The sequence below is a fragment of the Atheta coriaria genome, unplaced genomic scaffold, assembly GCF_025399875.1.
Source record: "Atheta coriaria isolate IRGN ID8LTWV9N9 unplaced genomic scaffold, Caltech_Dcor_3.1 hic_scaffold_25_pilon, whole genome shotgun sequence".
Taxonomy (NCBI): domain Eukaryota; kingdom Metazoa; phylum Arthropoda; class Insecta; order Coleoptera; family Staphylinidae; genus Dalotia; species Dalotia coriaria.
This window is the reverse complement of record NW_027045467.1, coordinates 84,671-103,141: the sequence shown is the minus strand read 5'-3', so window position 1 is coordinate 103,141 and position 18,471 is coordinate 84,671. Positions and strand designations below refer to the sequence as shown.

General features: G+C 34.4%; 4 protein-coding genes across 5 annotated transcripts; 3 read left to right on the top strand and 1 right to left on the bottom strand.

Annotated features, from left to right (window-relative positions):
* Positions 1 to 1,627: 1,627 nt before the first annotated feature.
* LOC135802467 (SUN domain-containing ossification factor) lies at positions 1,628 to 10,237 on the top strand. Its single transcript, XM_065316071.1, has 4 exons — positions 1,628 to 1,886; positions 2,053 to 2,367; positions 6,523 to 8,141; positions 8,188 to 10,237. The coding sequence occupies exons 1-4, from the start codon at positions 1,828 to 1,830 to the stop codon at positions 9,432 to 9,434; spliced, it is 3,240 nt and encodes a 1,079-aa protein (XP_065172143.1). The 5' UTR covers positions 1,628 to 1,827; the 3' UTR covers positions 9,435 to 10,237.
* On the bottom strand, positions 10,114 to 12,509 carry LOC135802456 (eEF1A lysine and N-terminal methyltransferase homolog). 2 transcript variants are annotated; one of them, XM_065316049.1, is made up of 5 exons: positions 12,185 to 12,509; positions 11,249 to 12,128; positions 11,014 to 11,191; positions 10,653 to 10,961; positions 10,114 to 10,591 (listed from the first exon to the last, which is right to left on the bottom strand). In XM_065316049.1, exons 1-5 carry the CDS (start codon positions 12,397 to 12,399, stop codon positions 10,191 to 10,193), a joined length of 1,983 nt encoding a protein of 660 aa, XP_065172121.1. In that variant the 5' UTR covers positions 12,400 to 12,509; the 3' UTR covers positions 10,114 to 10,190. The 2 variants fall into 2 exon arrangements, with proteins under 2 accessions (XP_065172121.1, XP_065172123.1); XM_065316051.1 differs by having other exon boundaries at positions 12,196 to 12,348.
* A 530-nt stretch (positions 12,510 to 13,039) lies between these two features.
* On the top strand, positions 13,040 to 14,827 carry LOC135802458 (cytochrome P450 6a2-like). Its single transcript, XM_065316054.1, has one exon. The coding sequence runs from the start codon at positions 13,161 to 13,163 to the stop codon at positions 14,631 to 14,633; it is 1,473 nt and encodes a 490-aa protein (XP_065172126.1). The 5' UTR covers positions 13,040 to 13,160; the 3' UTR covers positions 14,634 to 14,827.
* A 75-nt stretch (positions 14,828 to 14,902) lies between these two features.
* On the top strand, positions 14,903 to 17,311 carry LOC135802479 (very long chain fatty acid elongase AAEL008004-like). The gene is made up of 7 exons (XM_065316085.1): positions 14,903 to 15,851; positions 15,910 to 16,100; positions 16,162 to 16,239; positions 16,309 to 16,376; positions 16,426 to 16,666; positions 16,734 to 16,928; positions 16,980 to 17,311. Exons 1-7 carry the CDS (start codon positions 15,806 to 15,808, stop codon positions 17,175 to 17,177), a joined length of 1,017 nt encoding a protein of 338 aa, XP_065172157.1. The 5' UTR covers positions 14,903 to 15,805; the 3' UTR covers positions 17,178 to 17,311.
* The last annotated feature ends 1,160 nt before the right edge of the window (positions 17,312 to 18,471 follow it).

Sequence of the window (18,471 nt, the reverse complement as noted above, 5' to 3'; positions counted from 1 at the left end):
GTTCGAGTGAGTGGACCGATCTTCCGTCTCTCTCACTCTAGCGGCATACAAACGAATGGAGATTTTCTCGTGCGGTTAAGTTTTCGTTGAATATTTAACAGTGAAACAAAATGTGAAGTGCAAGTGAAGTGTTACAACAATTGCAACAAAAAAAATTATATCACCAATAAGACGTTATCACGTAAACAACTCGATCGTAAACTTACTTTACAAACAACCATTTTTTTTTATTAAATAAAAAAGTAGCCTATAACCATTCCGGGACCATCGGGGACCACTAAGAATATGTGTACGGATTTGATGTTGACTTATGTGTGAGCTTCATTGCTGGAATGCTAGATGGCGTTAAAGTAGTCAAATAACCAGATGCAGAGATGTTAGTGACTAAACAATTTCTTTATTTTATTTAAAAAAATAATTATTTTTATGAAATAAAAAGTAGCCTATAACCTATCGGGGACCACTAAGAATATGTGTACAAATTTTCATGATGATCTGTTAAGTAGTTTTTGCGTGAAAGCACGATAAACTTCAGGACATACGCATTTATAATATTAGTAAGGAAGTAAGGATAATTTAAAATTTCCTTCTTTCCGAAAAAACTCTAGGTATGTCTATTCTGCAATCTGCGTCATTTTATTCAGAGAATCTCAGTGATGAAATAAACATGTGAAGACTTTTCCACCAGTTAACCCTTGTGAGCATGTCGCACATGTATATTTGGTGAGAACTTTCTTGAAGACAAACCCACCCATGCAGTTATCGAAATCGGAATTTCCTGTAGTCGAAAATTCAAAATTAACATCTACACATTACTAAGCATCTGTGCATTTATATTTGGCGTAGCACCCACATAATTTGCAAAATTGCTGTATTTATCCGACAATTCGCATTCTCAGTGTGGATACCAATACTTCCATTGACAGTAAGACCTAATATAGACTCTTTGAAACGGGTTGTTGTGATATTTATATTTTGCATACCATGCCTGTGAATTCTTGCAAATTCTTGCTTTTGCTGTTCTGTATAGTTGATGACTGTTTTTATAATATTGAATCAGGTATAACTTCAAATATATGCATAACACACAAATGGAGCATGTGCAAATGTGCACTCACTCGTGCAATTTGTTACGTTCGGATTGCAGGCAAATGTATGTAAACAAATAAGAAAACAAATAAGGTATCGTACCCCAAGCATTATAAGGAATATGAAATAAATGAATTATGCCAAGAAACTGTTAAAAAGCGCGGTTAAATGTTGGCGCATGCGTTTTTGCATTCGAAAATGCCTACATCGCACACAGTTAAGACAGTTAGAAAATTGCCGCTAAACTCGTTTATAACGGCCCTTGCATGTGATAGTATATCAGAGATTAATACCTTTAAGTAAATATGTACAAAATAATCAAATATTTATGCGTTCCCAGATCAGTGTCTTACTGATTTACGCTACAATGTGATTTGGGCTGCCTACATTGCAATTACAATTTGTACCTAATGTACGAAACATTTCCACGTAGTATTGCTCGAAACATGCACCTCCCTCTAGTAAAATTCCACGAGTAATAATTCACAGTCATACCAGCGTATGCTACTCGTATGCGCTACTCGGCATTCGTCATAGTCATTCGGGTACAATGTATGTATTGCACGGATGTACGCATGTGTTGACAACATACATAGTACTGACATTGACAAGTACACGTCAGTTTTTCACAGTTGCTAGCAGTCGTTAGTGCATGCGAGTGGTTGCAAGACAAACGTGAAGTCAGCACGCATCTCATCGCACGAAAATGATATTTGCGCGTTTAACATCGAGACGATAATGAAGATTGGTATCGGACGCACTTTTACGTATTTCTACAGCCGGTTATTTTGGACGCTGTGAGTATTTACTTCGGCGCAAACGACCCATATCCCTTCATAAACACCCCTCGAGTACCCTAATATTTGCCGAAATAACGGTTGGAAACTTGTAACCGTTACAACCCCGATAATTACAGCTGTACTGCAATAAATTGTTTGTTTTAATGCTGTTCAATTCTTTCAGATTGTTTATTTTGTGCGCAACCTTCACACAAACTGAAGATGTTGTTACAAAAGACGCGCCTGCAACAATACAGCAGAATTTATCTGCAAATTATTCCGTGCCGGAGAAAACTAGCGTTCCCAGCACTGCAGCATCACCATCAACATCAACAACCAGTGGCGGTGATGATAAAATAGTCGGTAAAACAGAGTTGAAAAGTGAGGATGTGGTGCAGTCAAGTTTTGTTGAAGAACCTCAAGATGGTGAAACCTTTGCAGCACCATCTGAATTTGGTTTTGCTGAGGTTGCATCACAGAATGCTGGAATTCCTAATGAGTAAGTTATAAATATTTTCAACAAACTATTAAAATTATTTGGCTCATGCATATTATTTTTAAGTATATCTTGCACAATATTGCAGTTTATGTTCTGGAAAATTTGTTTCTATTTTATTTATTTTACATCACAAGAGAACATGTGTTAGTGTTATCATTTTTTACATGGTTGCTCAATGTTAATTAATTGAAAATAATGTATGTGGGCAAATTATGCATAGGCGGGAAAACATGTGTGGTGTTAATGTGTTTAGTCTATTTCGTGCGTTTGGTTATATAATAATCACTTTAAGACATGTTTGTTGTAAGATTTTTTTGTTTAACAATGACAAAAAATAGAGCCGGTTACTGAAGTTGTTTGAATAGGCGGCAAACATTCTTTAAATTTAGCATACCTGTATCTTTTTGTCTGTTTAGTCATTTGCTTGAGATACAAAGGTAGATAACATGCAAATTATTTTCATTTCTAGAATTACTGTGTCATTTCTGATTAACTGACACAATTACAATCATTGTAATTGAATTGTAATCCAATTGAGAGATTTTAAAATACGAGTTATTATTTCCGCTTTAATCAGTTGAATGAAAAATAATGCGTAAAAGTAGCATGAGTGGGTGAAATCGTGATAGTGATGAGCGTAATAATCGTAAATTTACCATAGCATTGACGAAAGTTGGATATTTATAAAAGTCTGGCAAACTTTCATGCGCGAAGATGAAATATCTCAATGAGTGTCATTGGAAATTCCAGTGAATGTTAAACAAAATCAAAGAAAGTTTCAAACGCTTGCATTCAAATTTAACTTATTACTTACATTTTCCCACCAATAGATAAATTTTACCATGGGAATTGAAATATTTTAAATCTAATTTAATTTATTCCCGGTATCATATTCAATGTCGCGCTGACTGGTTGAACTTACAATAAGCCCAGAATAAACAAAAATAATAAGACTAGTGGATTAGTTGTGCCTTATAATATAATAATGATGAAATGTTTAATATTGCTGCATGCTCAATTTGAAGCGATATTGCATGTTTGTTGATGTCGCTGTCGTTAAGCGCCATTCGCGCAACTTGTTGATACAAACATAATTTAAAAAAAAGCATTGATCTTGATAGTTCCACATTTCCTGCACTCGATCGATTGTTGTCAAAGCCAGTTAATTATAATATATTATGCTAAATGAAGTTTACAAGGTCGCCTATTGATATTTGAGTGTGGTGGCCAGTGGCGGGATCAATACATCGAAAACAAAATTTATTTCGACCATGCACCGAAATCATTTGCGCTCGACGATCGACTTGTGTTATCAGTTAGTTGCTAGCTTATCGTAGTGCAAGTGAGTGGCGGAAATTACGCGAAGGGGTTAACAACGGTTATGTTCGGACCTTAAACAAGCACTTTGTATAGTTTTAATTAACGGTTTAACTGCGCTGGAAGACAATTGATTGTTTAATGTTGTGCGTAGCCGACCAATCGGGAAGCAATTCGTGTAAAAATGTGCTATTCGTATGGGTTGTACGACTTAATTAATGGCCAAATAGGCGCTTAAAAATGTCGCGATTAATATTTTACCGACCGTTTAATTTGCGCTGATAAAGCAAATAACTTGATAACAACCTTAAATGACTATTCGGTAATTCTACCGGCTTCGTTCTACCAGTCTCTTCGATCTTTATTTAGTAGTTTTCATCGACTCGATATACCTAGCATGCTTTGAGAACGGAAATAACAAGGAGACATGCACTTGTGCGTAGATGTATTTCTGTTGTTCGTCGCGCTGCTTGTTGTTGGTTCAAGGTAAGATGTTTATTTTCATCGACGTCGTGCGTATATTAATTGTACCGGTTAATTGTGTTTACCACAGGGATTAACATATCAACATATCACATATCAGTGTTTTCTTTTTCTACGATTGTGCGTAAACCCGAGAGCAACAACTTGAGAGCATTTGATTTATTTGTAAATGGGTACTTTTTAAAATTATTCGTCAATATTTTATACATTTTCTTCTATCTATAATTGAATTTTGCTTAGGTTATTTTAATTTTGTTTCCTAGGACTTAAGATCTATGAGAATTTTTTAAGTCCTTATCATTATAATTGTTGAGTATTTATGCATCCAATTATTTATGCAGCAAATTTGGCAACATTCTTTTCAGTTTTTATTCCATGATAATAATATATGCGACTTTTTTAAATCTTATCATTAGACAGTTTAATAGGAGTAATTACGCAAGAGAGTGATAAATTATTTGACAAATAAACAAAATCGCAGATAAAAAATGGCCGTGCGTCATATTGCGTTTTATATATTTCCCAGCCTATTTGTTGCATCTGCTTAAACTTGGGTTTTGTGCTTTTTGCGTTGAGGTCCTAACTGAAATGACATTCGAATATCAATGAACTGTTAAATAACCTCCGCGAACGTATTTTCTAAATATAAAACGATTTTATCTCATAGTAGTGGCGCACTTACTTGATGCAAGTAAAAATGTAATATTCGAATATTTGGTCCATTACTATTTTATTTATAAGCACAATTGGTATTAAAAAAATATGGTATAATACAATGACCAAATTAAGTATTCTGTTTTCCATTTAAATAATGGAAAATGGGAATAATGGTAGTTCACAAGCGGGCTCATAACTAAGATATCGAATTATATGTATGAACAAGAGCGAAATATGCAATTCATTTATGTATTATGTATTAATATGAATAGAAATATTATTTTGCAAAATTGATAATTTGTATTGGTATAATACGGATATTGTGGATGCGCCACCCTTTTTTTGTATAAGTAAACAGGGTGTTTGGGTATTTTTAGGCGGATCCTTCTTGTATTCAAAACATTTTATAGCGTAACAACAATTCTCTGTAATAAAGAAATAGGTTCATATTTAAATGTGAAACAAATTTAAGGTTGTATTTACCAGAGAAATTGCAATGTGTTAAAAAGTAGCATTTTGTTCAAAGTTTAGGGATTTCGAAATGATATACATTGCCAGCAGCAAACCTAACATTATCCTCCACAGAGTAAAACGTTAAAGAAGATCTTACTTCAATAGGCAAAAATCACAAAGAGGTGTGGAAATTTCAAATGGCCATGCAAATAAAATCTGTTCGACTTGACTCATTTTCTCTTATATTGCATTATATTTAATTAAATTTAATGAAAATATACACTTGCTAAAGATGCGAAACACAATAATTTCTGTCTTTTCCAAATGGAAGAATATTCGGAATATAGTCCGCAAATTGTAACGTGTTCGGCGCATAGCTCATTTTTCACTGACACGAAAACAATCAAACAGTATTACGGCACGTTGCAGCAAAATAATTTTATCATAAAAATAAATTGCCGAATACAAATAAATAATTGGAATGCCTTTGGAAAAAATAATGATTTACTATATAAATTTGGTGTTACATTACATGCATGTTACATGGTATTACTGTTTCATTTATTTTATTTTAATTCTTGACTGTTGAAGGACCAAAAATAAAACTGAATCCATTTTATGTACAACGCGCGTTATGCGAGCAGATTTAGGTCGACAATTAAAACAATTGCATGTAATTCAAAGCTCTTGTGACTGGATTTTATCACAGAATGACGGCGGATGTTAAGAAAGTGCAGTTGTGCCGTCAATTTTGAAGGTCTGTAATTATGCGTACTATTTATACATACGCCAAAACTCACAAAACAACATCGCGCAGATATTCGTGTAAAGTTGAATTTTATAACAATCTGTTTTTGAAACTTATTTACTTCGAAAATATTTCACGGCATAAATATGCGAATTTACAAAAATTTTCCATCATTTAAATTTTTTTGCTCTTAATAATTTAATAATTATATTTCCCAATGAAATTGTATTATGTGTGGTTGATTATTATCAATCTGTTAATCTGCACTTAAAAAGGCACAATTTAGTAGTTTAATTATTGACCTCAGCGGATTTACTAAACGGTTGTTAACGGTTGCGTGCATTACGCACGTTATGACTGTACTTACATATTTGTTTACATATCTTCAATGTAACTTCCGCCTGCGTATTCACTGCTAATTATCAATTCAAACAAACAATTTATATCTTAATATGTAATAACGTATAAATATTTAATGTAAAATTGTTTTGTTGTAGAATCAGTGATGCTGGTCAAATTGTAGTAACGCTGGTCGATTCCGCATCGGCTGATTTACAACAACGGGCCGAACAATCTAGTCAAGTTGAACATGAGACTGTGCTCACCAATAATGTCACTCGGGAGGACAAAAAGGAAACCCTCAAGGAGAACATAACGATAGAGGACATCCCTGAAGTTCAGGAACAGCCGACGCAAGAAACAAAACCGCTCCTAGAAGTGCCAAAAATTGAACCAAAAGAGAATCTGACTGAAGAGATTCCATCGTTTTCGGAGTGGACACAGAAGCAACTTGAGGAGGCTGAAAAGAAACGAGAGGAAGTTAATTCCTCATCGCCACATCATGTGAATGGAAAAACTGGCAATAACAACAAAGTTCGCTCGAAAAACTATGCATCACCTGACTGCGGTGCGAAAATTGTCGCTGCTAATCCCGAAGCAATTTCCGCTGGTTCCGTTTTAAGTCCGTCGAGGGACGAGTACAAACTGAACACGTGCACAAGTCGGATATGGTTTATTGTAGAGCTGTGCGAGGCCATACAAGCGAAGAAAATTGATTTAGCCAATTTTGAATTGTTTTCCTCGTCGCCGAAGGACTTCAGCGTTTCGGTCAGTGACAGATTTCCAAGTCGAGAGTGGTCAAATGTCGGACAGTTCACCGCCAAAGATGAAAGAGATATTCAAAGCTTTGATTTGCATCCACACTTGTTTGGAAAATACATTAAAGTCGAAATGCATTCGCATCATGGTTCGGAACATTTTTGTCCGATTTCTTTATTTCGTGTGTATGGCACATCAGAGTTTGAAGTTTTAGAGAAAGAAGATCAACAACACACTGAAGAGGAAGACGATGATGATACGTTGGATTCAGAAAAGCGACCAGGGCCAAAAAATCTATTCTCTTCAGCAACTGACGCTGTTATTTCTATCGTGAAAAAAGCTGCGGAAGTATTAGGCACCAAAGGGAACTCGAGTTCAGACAGTAACTTACAAGAGAACACGCATGATGAAAAGCGTTACTCACCATTGATTAGTACATGCACAACTCCGAGTCATATCGTGGTCTGTGACAACTGCAGTGATGTATTATTCGGGCAAGTATTTGAAATGCTAAGCTGTCGCGCGCATCAACTGCAGACTTTGTTGTCCATCAAACTTATCAAACGCACCATTTATAATACTTCTGTGTGCGTGCAATTCGGATTTGAATTTCAAAATAAATGTGCTTTGAACTGTTCCACGGCAATTACGTCTTATGTGGAAGCGTTCTTTTCAACTCCGTATTTAGCAGCGCTCTGCAACACGATGGCCATTCTTGAGAATAAAGTAGTACTCAACGTAAGCAATCAGATGAATATGACTGATAAGGAAGTAGCAATTGAAAGCAATATCAGCGTTAAGTTAGATCAACCTGAGACTGTGGTGAAAAGCGAGATGCCGACTACAGTTAAGAATGAAGAGACAATTGCAGCTGAGGTGCCCGCACCTCCTCACACTGTCACAACAGTCAATGAGGTCGTTAATGCAGATGCAGATGCCACAAAAATAAATCCAACAAAAACGTTGACATCAGAGGAAGTTATTGAAATGACACAATTTACGACTCATGATGATTCTGGTCCCTGGAGAACATGTGAATGTAAAACCTACACAGACGCTCGAAGAAAATGTTCATAAAGAAGATCATAAAGAGGTGACTACTGAAGAACCAATAACTGAAGTTAGTTCAGAACCCAGCGTTGATGAAGAAGCCGCGACCGAAAGTAACGAAAACTTAGATTTGGAACATTTAATGTCCGACTATGACAATAACAACGCTCCTGCGAACAGTGCAACTCCAGCACCACCAAAGGAATCCGTCTTTCTGCGTTTGTCAAACCGCATTAAAACGCTAGAAAGAAATATGTCCTTATCAAGTCAATATTTGGAAGAGTTGAGCAGGCGATACAAGAAACAGGTGGAAGAAATGCAACGCTTGCTAGAGAAGACTATTACCACGCTCGATGAAGAAAGGAAAGGTAAAGATGACCGCATCGATCGGTTAGAAGCAAAAATTGGTCAACTGACGCAAAGCATCGAGGCATTGGTGGCGGAACGTGATAATTCTTTCAATCCACTACATTGGCTTGTACTCATTTTAGTCACTACGATTGGGATTTTTACATTTTGTCGACGACACGATCATAAACATTTTGCCTCCGCTAGCTCCTTGGTTGAAATACACCGTCGGAAGTCCATCGATGTAGTAAATCATCACACGCCCGCCAAGAAACAACGCAGACCTAGCGAGGAAGCGTTGAAAATTTCCGGTACATATGAACATCTTCTTCTCGATGACGCCGAGTTGCGTAAACGTACACGTGAAAGAAAACGCAAACGCAAGAAGGGCTTGCAACGCTCGAATTCCATTACAACTTTGGGTGAAGAGCACCAATACAAGGCAATTACGCCGGAGTTTAATCCAACTATTCCAACCATTCCAACATGGTTGCGCCAGGAATCCGCACCGGCTCAAGTTCCGCATAACTGGAACGCAAATCTTAGTGGTCTGGATGAGGCGCCGATTGTTCTGGAAGAGAGCGATAATAACCCGTTGCAAGATATGCCGCTTCCAAAACCGTTGCAGGAAAAAGATAAGGCTGCAGGAATTAGTAGTAATGGTAGAGCAGTGCTTTTACCGGTTCGAAAAATATCCTCGCCTGCGTTTCTTAAAGCGGTGGAAACTCGGAAACCGAAGAACGGATTTTTTGAGTTAATCGAAAAGGGCCATAAGAAATCCGCCAGCGTGGATGAGACAAAGCGGCAGTCGAGTCCCACGCCGTCAGCGGGTAACATTAGCTTAAATTTAGAAAACAGTCAGAAGAAGGAGAAAAAAGGTACGCTGAAAAAGATATTCAGAAAGGTATTTTGAGATCTGTTTACACGTTTTACTGCGTGCGGCATTGTGCGGACGTTCAGATGGCTGGAAACTTTAAACACTTAAATGAAACAATAGGTTATGGATAGTATTTGAATATTTATTTATATAGATTTTTATCGACGCGTTGAATTAAATTTAAACTGAGTGGAACTAGTCATCTGGGCATTCAAACATTTTCCAAAAATGAAAGATGAGAAAAGACAAAGTCTGAATAGTAATTATCGTTGAGTATTTTGCTTGACGCATGCATTAAAAGTTCTGTCAGTTGTAACTTGTCTTTTGTGTTCTAATCTGTTATATTCCTAAATGTAAACTGTGATAATTAATTTAAATTATTTCTGAATGTAGGTGAATGACGAAAAAAGCAAAAGAAGTGGACAATTAGATTGTCGGTTATTTTGTAATAATGTTTGATAAGTTATACAGGATTAACGTTGTTTAAACACGTGTTATTTGTGATTTTCAAAATTTGCAACACAAATTCCTGTTGTAGTAAAATTGTGTATGGTCCTGGCCATGTGTCGATCTTGCGGTGTTGAATTTAGATATTATTAGCTAACTATGACTATACTTTGTAACCTGGATCTGTTAATTGTAAGTGCACTAATGGTTTTAGAATTGCGCAGTTTTCGTTCTGATTTAGTTTTTAATGTATGTATGCTAAAATTAGTAGAGTTCTCATATATTTATTTCACGATTGAAAAAGTGTACATTAATTTTCCGTTTTATCCTTCAAACAAAATGCGTTTAATGTGAGAGTATTAAAGAATCCCCAATAATATTATTGATTAACTTGGTATTTTTATGTTTTTTGAAAAACTGGTTAATCTCCTTACCTGAAGCACTAAATTGTTCCCTGATCTTCTCTATCGCTACATCATAATTGAAACATAGAAATATTTCATTTAAATCATGTTCCAATTTATAGGAAACAACAAGTTTAAAATGTTTCTGGAGTGATTTTACAACCCCTGGGCGCAGTTTGTTGTCTCGCAGTACGATATTTACAATGAAGAGACCATTTGATGTAAGCGAACGCACCACGTCGCTAATTACTTTATCTTCGAGGAATTCTTTGGGCGGACAACTCATACCAATAGTTTGGTCTTTGCTGTCAACGTCGAATACAATGTTATCATATTTTGTTCCTAAATAACATAAATGACATTGAAAACAGTATTTAATAATGTATAGTTTGTGTGACGCTACCATTTTCGGCTAGGTATTGTATTCCGTCCTTGATTTCTACGTGCATCTTGTCGCCCAGCGATAAGTCGAACCAATCAACCGCGATTTTGAGCATGTCCGCATCGATATCCACTGCAGTTATGTCCAACTGCTGCAGGTATTTGCGTAGAAATGAACAAAGACCTCCTCCACCCAAACCAATGATTAAACATTTGCCTGCACTTTTATCCTTGATTGACATTGCTACTGCGCGGCTAATGTAAATGTGATGCTCGCAATTTAAATATGTTACATCAATAGTTTCTTTTTCATTTCCGCTTCTTGATTTACCTAATAACATTAATTGATTTTCATAATATTTGGCTAGATATTAAATAAATACTTCGTTTCAGTTTAGCTTCCGATTGAATCACTGATTGCGACGATAAGTAAAACAATCTTCTAAATTTATCGTCATCAATAGTCACGTCCTCCACAACGTAATTTCCCGAGAATTTCGAGGTACCTTCGAAACGTAGTATCCGCTCGCCGACATCAGCACCCAATGATAAAAACAATATCTAAAATTAATATCCATGTTACCACATAGAAGCAAGTTAATCTCGAAAAAATATTACTTTATCAGTTCCAATCGTTGCTGGCGCCAAGTTTCTCACGCAATCTTCAAGTTCTACTTTGACCGCATCCAAACTTTCATACACCTGATTTCGGTGCATAATGACTACTGCTAATCGGTTACATTTTGACATTGAAGCTAATTCCTTCCTGCCATCAATTGTTGAAAACATCCATTCAGTTTCTCTGCCCTGAGGAACAATAAATGCAGCATATTGCATATTTTTCCTATTTGGTGGTATATCAGTGACAAAAACAGTGTATCTAGGCTTATCATCATTAGGTAAAAACATATCAAATGATATATTGTCATCCGATATGTTACTGTTCTTTAAACCAGAACAAACAAATGCAGCTTGTTGTGCAGATGAGATTTGTTTAATTAAATCCTCCTCCTGTGCAATTCTCTGCATTTTATCATTACCAGCCAAACTCAATTCTAGAATCTTACTTGGTAATGATAAAAATTTGGTGCAAATTATCACAAAAACTGGCATTGGACTCTCACCAGCATCTGCAGCATTTTTCTCAGCCTCAAAACATCTAACAATTCTAAACATGCAATTATGACTTGGAAAATAATTTACTAGAATGTTTAGAATTTGTTCTTGTAGAAGGGAAATGCAAATATATCTACCACCAGTTTTTAAAACTCTTATCATTTCAGAAAAATACTTATTAATTGTCTGTAAAGTATCTTCTAAATTGTCAGGCATGAGGGCATCAAGTGTACCTTTGTCAATTATTGCAGTAAAAGAGTTATCAGGAAATGACATGTTGGTAGCATCCATTTGAAGGAATTTCATCTCAGGCCTTCTTTTCTCATTCAAATTGTTCATTTGCCTGATTGCGACATTAGATATATCAATACTTGTAATATTCCTATAAACTAAGCATTAGTTTTTTGATAGGTGAGATAGGTGAGAATAAAGTATTACTTATAGCCTACATCATAAAGATCATTTCCTAGTACTGAGTTACCACAGCCAACCACAAGAACATGGTCTTTTGGCTTGATATATTTGTGAAGTTGGTTACACAGTTCTGGATATTCACCATACCATTCAAATGCTTGATTACCTCGTTTCTTGAAGAAACTATCCCAATAATCCTTTTGTCCAAACTCTTTACTACTTTTTGGTAACAAATTCATTTTAAATCACTATAGTTAAAGACAACTTTAAGCTTTAAATTGTTTCAAAGTGAATAAACGCAAAAGTAAACACTTGAAAAGTTTTCAATGAAAACACATGTAACTAAGCAGGTTAGAATTTAACGCGCGTAATTTGAATCTTTGATTTGTTTGCATTGTAACAGCAGGCGATGAAAATAGATTTATCATTATTTATCATGGTGATAAGGCATTCATGAGTTGGTACAATTATTGTGCACACAATGAGTAAGAAATGGAATATTTGTGTATTTTGTTGTCTGTTGATGAAAAAGCATTATTCTACATAATATTTCTTCTAGTCATCGTTCAACGCAACTGCTAATTGTTATTATGTACTAAATTACATTCATACCATACTGGGTCTTCTTTTTAAACTCACAAAATAAGCCATTAATAAATACGCTAATTACTTGTTTTTACTACACAGTGACCTTTGGGATTTAATACGAAAAGTAAGAAATAAATATTTATTTTGTGAAAAATATAAATTACTTTTTTCGGGTGACACTCATGTTTGTCAAGATTACTCGAGGCATTTACTGCAAATGATACGACATTGAGATCTACTCCACACACGATGATGAAGCACATTTTGAACATTATCACATAAAAACCCGCAACCATCATACTAACACGACATTAATAAACAATTCGTGCATGCAGTCGCAACCTAAACAAATTAAGTATACTTCACTGACGTGAACAATCATCAACCAAAGTCGACACAACAATCCATCAAAATGCTGCCAATAATATTATTAGCAGTAGTAGTAGTGCTAATAGTTTTCTACTTTCAAAACACATTCACCTACTGGGAGCGGAAAAAAATACCTTCCTATCCGTCGCCATCTTTAATCACCGGTCACAGCAAATCAAACTTCGCCAATCAAATAGTGGACATGTACAAATATTTCAAGAACAAGGGATTAAAACATGGCGGTTTTTATATTTTCCATCAACCTATCTACATGCCAATGGACTTAGATCTGCTGCGTCAAATTATTACCAAAGATTTTGATCATTTTAATGAAAAAGGATTGTACAACAACGAAAAGGACCAGCCAATCAACATGCATCTGTTCGCGCTTGGTGGTAACCGGTGGAAGAAACTGCGTGTCAAGCTAACTCCAACTTTTACCTCTGGTAAGCTAAAGAACATGTTCCCAACGATGCTTGATTGTTCCAAGCCGCTATTGAAGGCGATCGAAAAGAGCACCAAATCGAAGACGGTAATCGATATAAAAGATGTTGCTTCGAAATTTACGACTGATATCATTGGTAGTTGTGCATTTGGAATTGAATGTGACAGTTTCAATGATCAAAAATCAGAGTTTCATGAAAATGGCAAAAAATTGTTGACGCGCTCAAAGTTAGGATTATTTAAACGTGCAATGGGATTATCATTTCCAAAACTTTGCCGTTTTGTTGGAATGGTTCAACTGCCACGTGATCTCGAAGCATTTTACACTAATATTACCAAAGACACTATTAAACTTCGCGAGGAAAACAATATTCACCGCAATGATTTCTTAGAACTCTTAATGACCATGAGAGACAAAGCAAATCCTGAGGAACGTATTAATCTTCAGGAGATTATTAATCAATCTTTTGTTTTTTACGTGGCTGGCTTTGAGACATCTTCATCTGTGATGACCTACGCTCTCTTAGAATTAAGCCGCAACGCCGAAATGCAAGACAAAGTTCGTCAAGAGATTACTGACGTTTTAAAGAAATATAACAATGAAATTACATATGATGCTGTCCATGACATGAAGTACCTGGGACAGGTAATTGATGAAACATTAAGGATGTATCCACCAGTGTTAGTGTTGAATCGGGCATGTAACAAAGACTACCCCATTCCTGGAACTGACAGGGTTTTAGAAAAAGACACCAAAGTCTTCATTCCTGTGCTTGCCATTCATCATGATGAAGAGTTTTATCCTAATCCGGAAAAGTTTGATCCAGAGAGGTTTTCCGATGAGAATAAAAAAGAAAGACATCCATATGCGTTCTTGCCATTTGGAGAAGGACCACGACAATGTATTGGGTTGCGGTTTGGATATATACAGACCAAAATTGGTTTACTTACAATGTTGAAACAGTTTAAGTTTACTTTGCATCCGAGTGTGAGTTATCCTATCAGGTTTGATAAAGGACTGATTGCGTTGTCTCCGGCTGAAACCATTTTGTTGAACTCAACGCCAATATAAATAATACTCAGTATTAATGTACCGACTAGACTATAATTAGTGATATAACAAACAAAAAATTTGGTCGTATAAACTTGAAAATATAATCTGGTTGACCTTGTAATTTGGAAATTATGTTATGGTAAAGGTAGATAACTATGTACATTTATTTAAATAATTCGTCATCGAATTAAGTAAAACTGAAATGCAAATAATCACAGACAATACTAATTTATTTCACCAGTTGATAATACCACTTTGGCACATGTCACAATAAATTAAACACAAACATTAAAACAAATCAATTTTTTTAAATATTTGTATTGCTATGATAACAACAAACACAGAAGAAAAAAAAGAGACATTTTTCATATAATAATATTCTTCTTAAAGTGAATATAAATGTTTTGATACATTTATAGTAATTTTTAAATAATCTGAGATTGATAACATAAAATAAATTGATAAGAATGATAATATTTGTTTAGTTGTGAATGCGTTGAGATATCATAGTATGTTTGTGAATTTTACTACTTGCCACCGAACATAATAACAACGAAAATATTATCTTTGGTTGTATATACTCATATTCCAAGCGGTGTATAACTGTACAGGTCAATGCAAATGATTGAAAACTTGATATTGTCTGGTTCCAGTGCCCTCAAGTTCCTATAAACATAAATATTCATGCAAACTACTAAGCATGTGTCATGTGTCATTATTTCCAGTTATTTGGGCTATATACAAAACTAGGTTTGTTGATATGACTAAAAAAAACCTATACTTTAAAATGCACCGCAGAAACTCATTATTCTATTTTATTCATCTAAACTATTTTTAAACTATGCTTAAAACATTGGTTATGTATTTCTAGTATGTATAGATATCTGTGAGTAAGGAAGTTAACTTTAAAATAATTACAAAACAATATATGTAAAATTAAAATTTACTACATTGGCGTGGAAATTTTCTATATTGTGTTTTATCACATTTTTTGGAAATATACATAAAGCTGAATTCATTCATTGACTATTCATTTGGGTGCTATTGTAGTACAAAAAAGCACTGACGCAAATTCAATGTAAGTCTATATAAGTTGCAAGGCTAGTATACCAGCTTAGTTTAGCCGCCGGAGCGTCGAAAGTTTGATGAATTGAAGTGTAATTGCAATCATAATATAATTTGTTGCAATAATGTGTTTATGGGATCAACACATAGAATTTTTTGAGACTTATGGCGGTTAGTTTGAAATAAATATGTAATTTGACAGACTTGAATAAAGTATGAAAAATTACAGATCAAAGATTGAAAGGATGGTTCCTGATGACTTCTCCGGTTCCAACAATATGCTTGTGTTTGTTTTACGGGCTGGGAGTGACAAAACTCGGACCATATTTGATGGGTGATCGAAAACCTTTTGAGTTACGTAATCTAATTATTGGATACAATTTTGTACAAGTTCTCATTAGTACATATTTATTTTATGAGGTGAGATTTTTTTAGCAACAGTTGAGTAGTAATAATATTATATAAATGTTTATTTGTTTAGTTTGCTTCATTATGGTTCACTTCCTATGATTTTATTTGTCAACCAGTCGACTATTCAGACAATCCAGATGCAATAAGAGTATGTAGAAAATATTGCAATTGACTAAAACTCATTTCGAAAACAATTGACATTTTATTTTGATTTTAGATAATGAGGGCCATGTATTTGTATCTGTTATCTAAATTTTTTGAATTTTTCGACACAGTAAGTACAATGTCTAATATAAAAACTAAATTTATAATTAATATTTGGTTTATATAACAGATTTTTTGTGCTGCGAAAAAACTATCATCAAGTTAGTGCTCTACATGTCATTCATCATATGACTGTTCCTATGTCCGTTTGGTTGGGTGTAAAGTTTGTTGCTGGTGGCCATGCAACTTTTTACAGCCTTCTCAATACTTTCGTGCACATTATAATGTATACCTATTACATGTTGGCGGCACTAGGACCTCATCTGCGGAAGTATCTATGGTGGAAGAAGTATTTAACGGTGCTACAAATGGTAGGTTACACCTAATATAGGTTATGTTAAAGTAACTGAGGTTATGTAATTTTATTTATGATTTAAGGTACAATTTACCCTCTTTGGCATTCATTCCATTCAATTGTTGTTCATTGAGTGCGAGTTTCCGAGGGTGTTCGCACATATCATAATCGGCAATGCAATATTGTTTTTATACCTATTCTATAATTTCTATGGCAACAGCTATGCCAAAAATGACAAAACAGATGTGGTGCAACCAAAAGCTGTAAAAACTATAAACGTATGTTTTATTTCAATGTATATTGCTCTAGTAACAATCAAATACTTATAGCTGTGGAATTACGATTGGGTGGATAAGATGTGCTTTCCGGGCCAGGATGTATTATTTGAGGATGACAACGGTAAACATGACGATTGCCCATCACTGGAAGATTCGTCGTCGGATGGCATGTCCAAGAAATTACCGGTATTTAGCAGTGCAGGAGAAGTTCGCGAACGTCGAAACCAAAAAAACGAGGCAGAAGCGTAATTATTTAAGTTCTTATATATCGCGCTAAGATATTATTTCTTTCTTGAAACGTAATTTTTAATAGACGTTCCAAGGTTATTTAAATTAAATAAGTAAGTAATAAAGTAATGAATAAAGCATTTCATTAGTATAAACTCGTGTATTACAATGCAGGAAAACATGCATATAATTGCAAACATTTTGCAATATTGATTTTATTCGATAAAATTGAGCTGGCACCTGTGAATTGACGTTCGCTATTATGAACCCGACCCTTTCAGATTAAACTTTTATTACTTTCATTTGTGAATACGTTCCTAATCCATTGTAATATTTTGAAATATTTATTTATAAAATTTTACGTGATTTTATTGGATTTTACAATTTTAAATGTTGAGTTAACATGTTTCGTCCTGAGGGTATCTTCATAAACCCGAAACATGTTAACTCAACATTTAAAATTGTAAAATCCAATAAAATCACGTAAAATTTTATAAATAAATATTTCAAAATAGATTAAACTTTTCCATTCTTTTCTACCCTTTGAAAAATATTTTTGAGAATTTTTTCAACATTTTTTCAAACTTCAAAAAAGTTACGAATTTTTCAAAAAATGGCATTTTAGTTGTCTAATAGCCATAACTTTTTTCAAAATTGATCTTTGGATACGTTTTGTTTTCATAATTTTTGTTTTTAAATGAATTTTTTTTTAATTTGATTCAAATTTTCCGTAAAGTTGTTATGTTATATCTTTAAGAAGTCCTGAAAATTTGAACAATGTTATCGAGCTTTTATCCGAGATATAAATTTTTTAATATTGTCAAAATTACGTGTTTAATTCTAATTTTTGCCAATAATGTCTTATATGTTTAACAAATTATTTACTTGTTAACAAGTAAAATATTTATAAATTTTCTATTAGATAAAACTTTTATTAGATATTTCTTATAATTAGTGCTCTGATCGTTTTTATATTGTTTGAATTTGTATTTTGTGTGCATTTTCTGTTACTTAACTTATCCGCTCGGTGGTGTGAGAGAGGTATTTACGTTAAAATCGTCGAATTCATTAATATGACCATATGTTGACAATATTAAAAATTGTATATCTCGGATACAAGCTTGATAACATAGTTCATATATAGTTTTCAGGGCTTCTTAAAGATATAACAGAGCAACATTTCTGAAAATTTGAAGCCAATTGAAGTTCGGAGAAAAAAGTACTTGCTACGTGAAAACAGCCATTTTTTAAAATTTGTTCGGTTTTGGATGAGTATAACTTTGCTTAATAGAAGCAATCAAGCAAAAACTGCGAA

What these genes read in the sequence shown, in the direction of transcription:
- LOC135802456 (XM_065316049.1), bottom strand. Translation starts at nt 12,399, where the DNA reads ATGAATTTGTTACCAAAAAGTAGTAAAGAGTTTGGACAAAAGGATTAT. An exon ending in CTTTATGATGTAGGCTATAA is followed by an intron (nt 12,129 to 12,184) that starts GTAATACTTTAT and finishes CTTAGTTTATAG; the next exon opens with GAATATTACAAGTATTGATA. An exon ending in CAACGATTGGAACTGATAAA is followed by an intron (nt 11,192 to 11,248) that starts GTAATATTTTTT and finishes TATTAATTTTAG; the next exon opens with ATATTGTTTTTATCATTGGG.
- LOC135802458 (XM_065316054.1), top strand. Translation starts at nt 13,161, where the DNA reads ATGCTGCCAATAATATTATTAGCAGTAGTAGTAGTGCTAATAGTTTTC.
- LOC135802479 (XM_065316085.1), top strand. Translation starts at nt 15,806, where the DNA reads ATGTGTTTATGGGATCAACACATAGAATTTTTTGAGACTTATGGCG. An exon ending in ATTTAACGGTGCTACAAATG is followed by an intron (nt 16,667 to 16,733) that starts GTAGGTTACACC and finishes TTATGATTTAAG; the next exon opens with GTACAATTTACCCTCTTTGG. An exon ending in AAGCTGTAAAAACTATAAAC is followed by an intron (nt 16,929 to 16,979) that starts GTATGTTTTATT and finishes AAATACTTATAG; the next exon opens with CTGTGGAATTACGATTGGGT.
- LOC135802467 (XM_065316071.1), top strand. Translation starts at nt 1,828, where the DNA reads ATGAAGATTGGTATCGGACGCACTTTTACGTATTTCTACAGCCGGTTA. An exon ending in AGCCGGTTATTTTGGACGCT is followed by an intron (nt 1,887 to 2,052) that starts GTGAGTATTTAC and finishes CAATTCTTTCAG; the next exon opens with ATTGTTTATTTTGTGCGCAA. An exon ending in TACGACTCATGATGATTCTG is followed by an intron (nt 8,142 to 8,187) that starts GTCCCTGGAGAA and finishes AGACGCTCGAAG; the next exon opens with AAAATGTTCATAAAGAAGAT.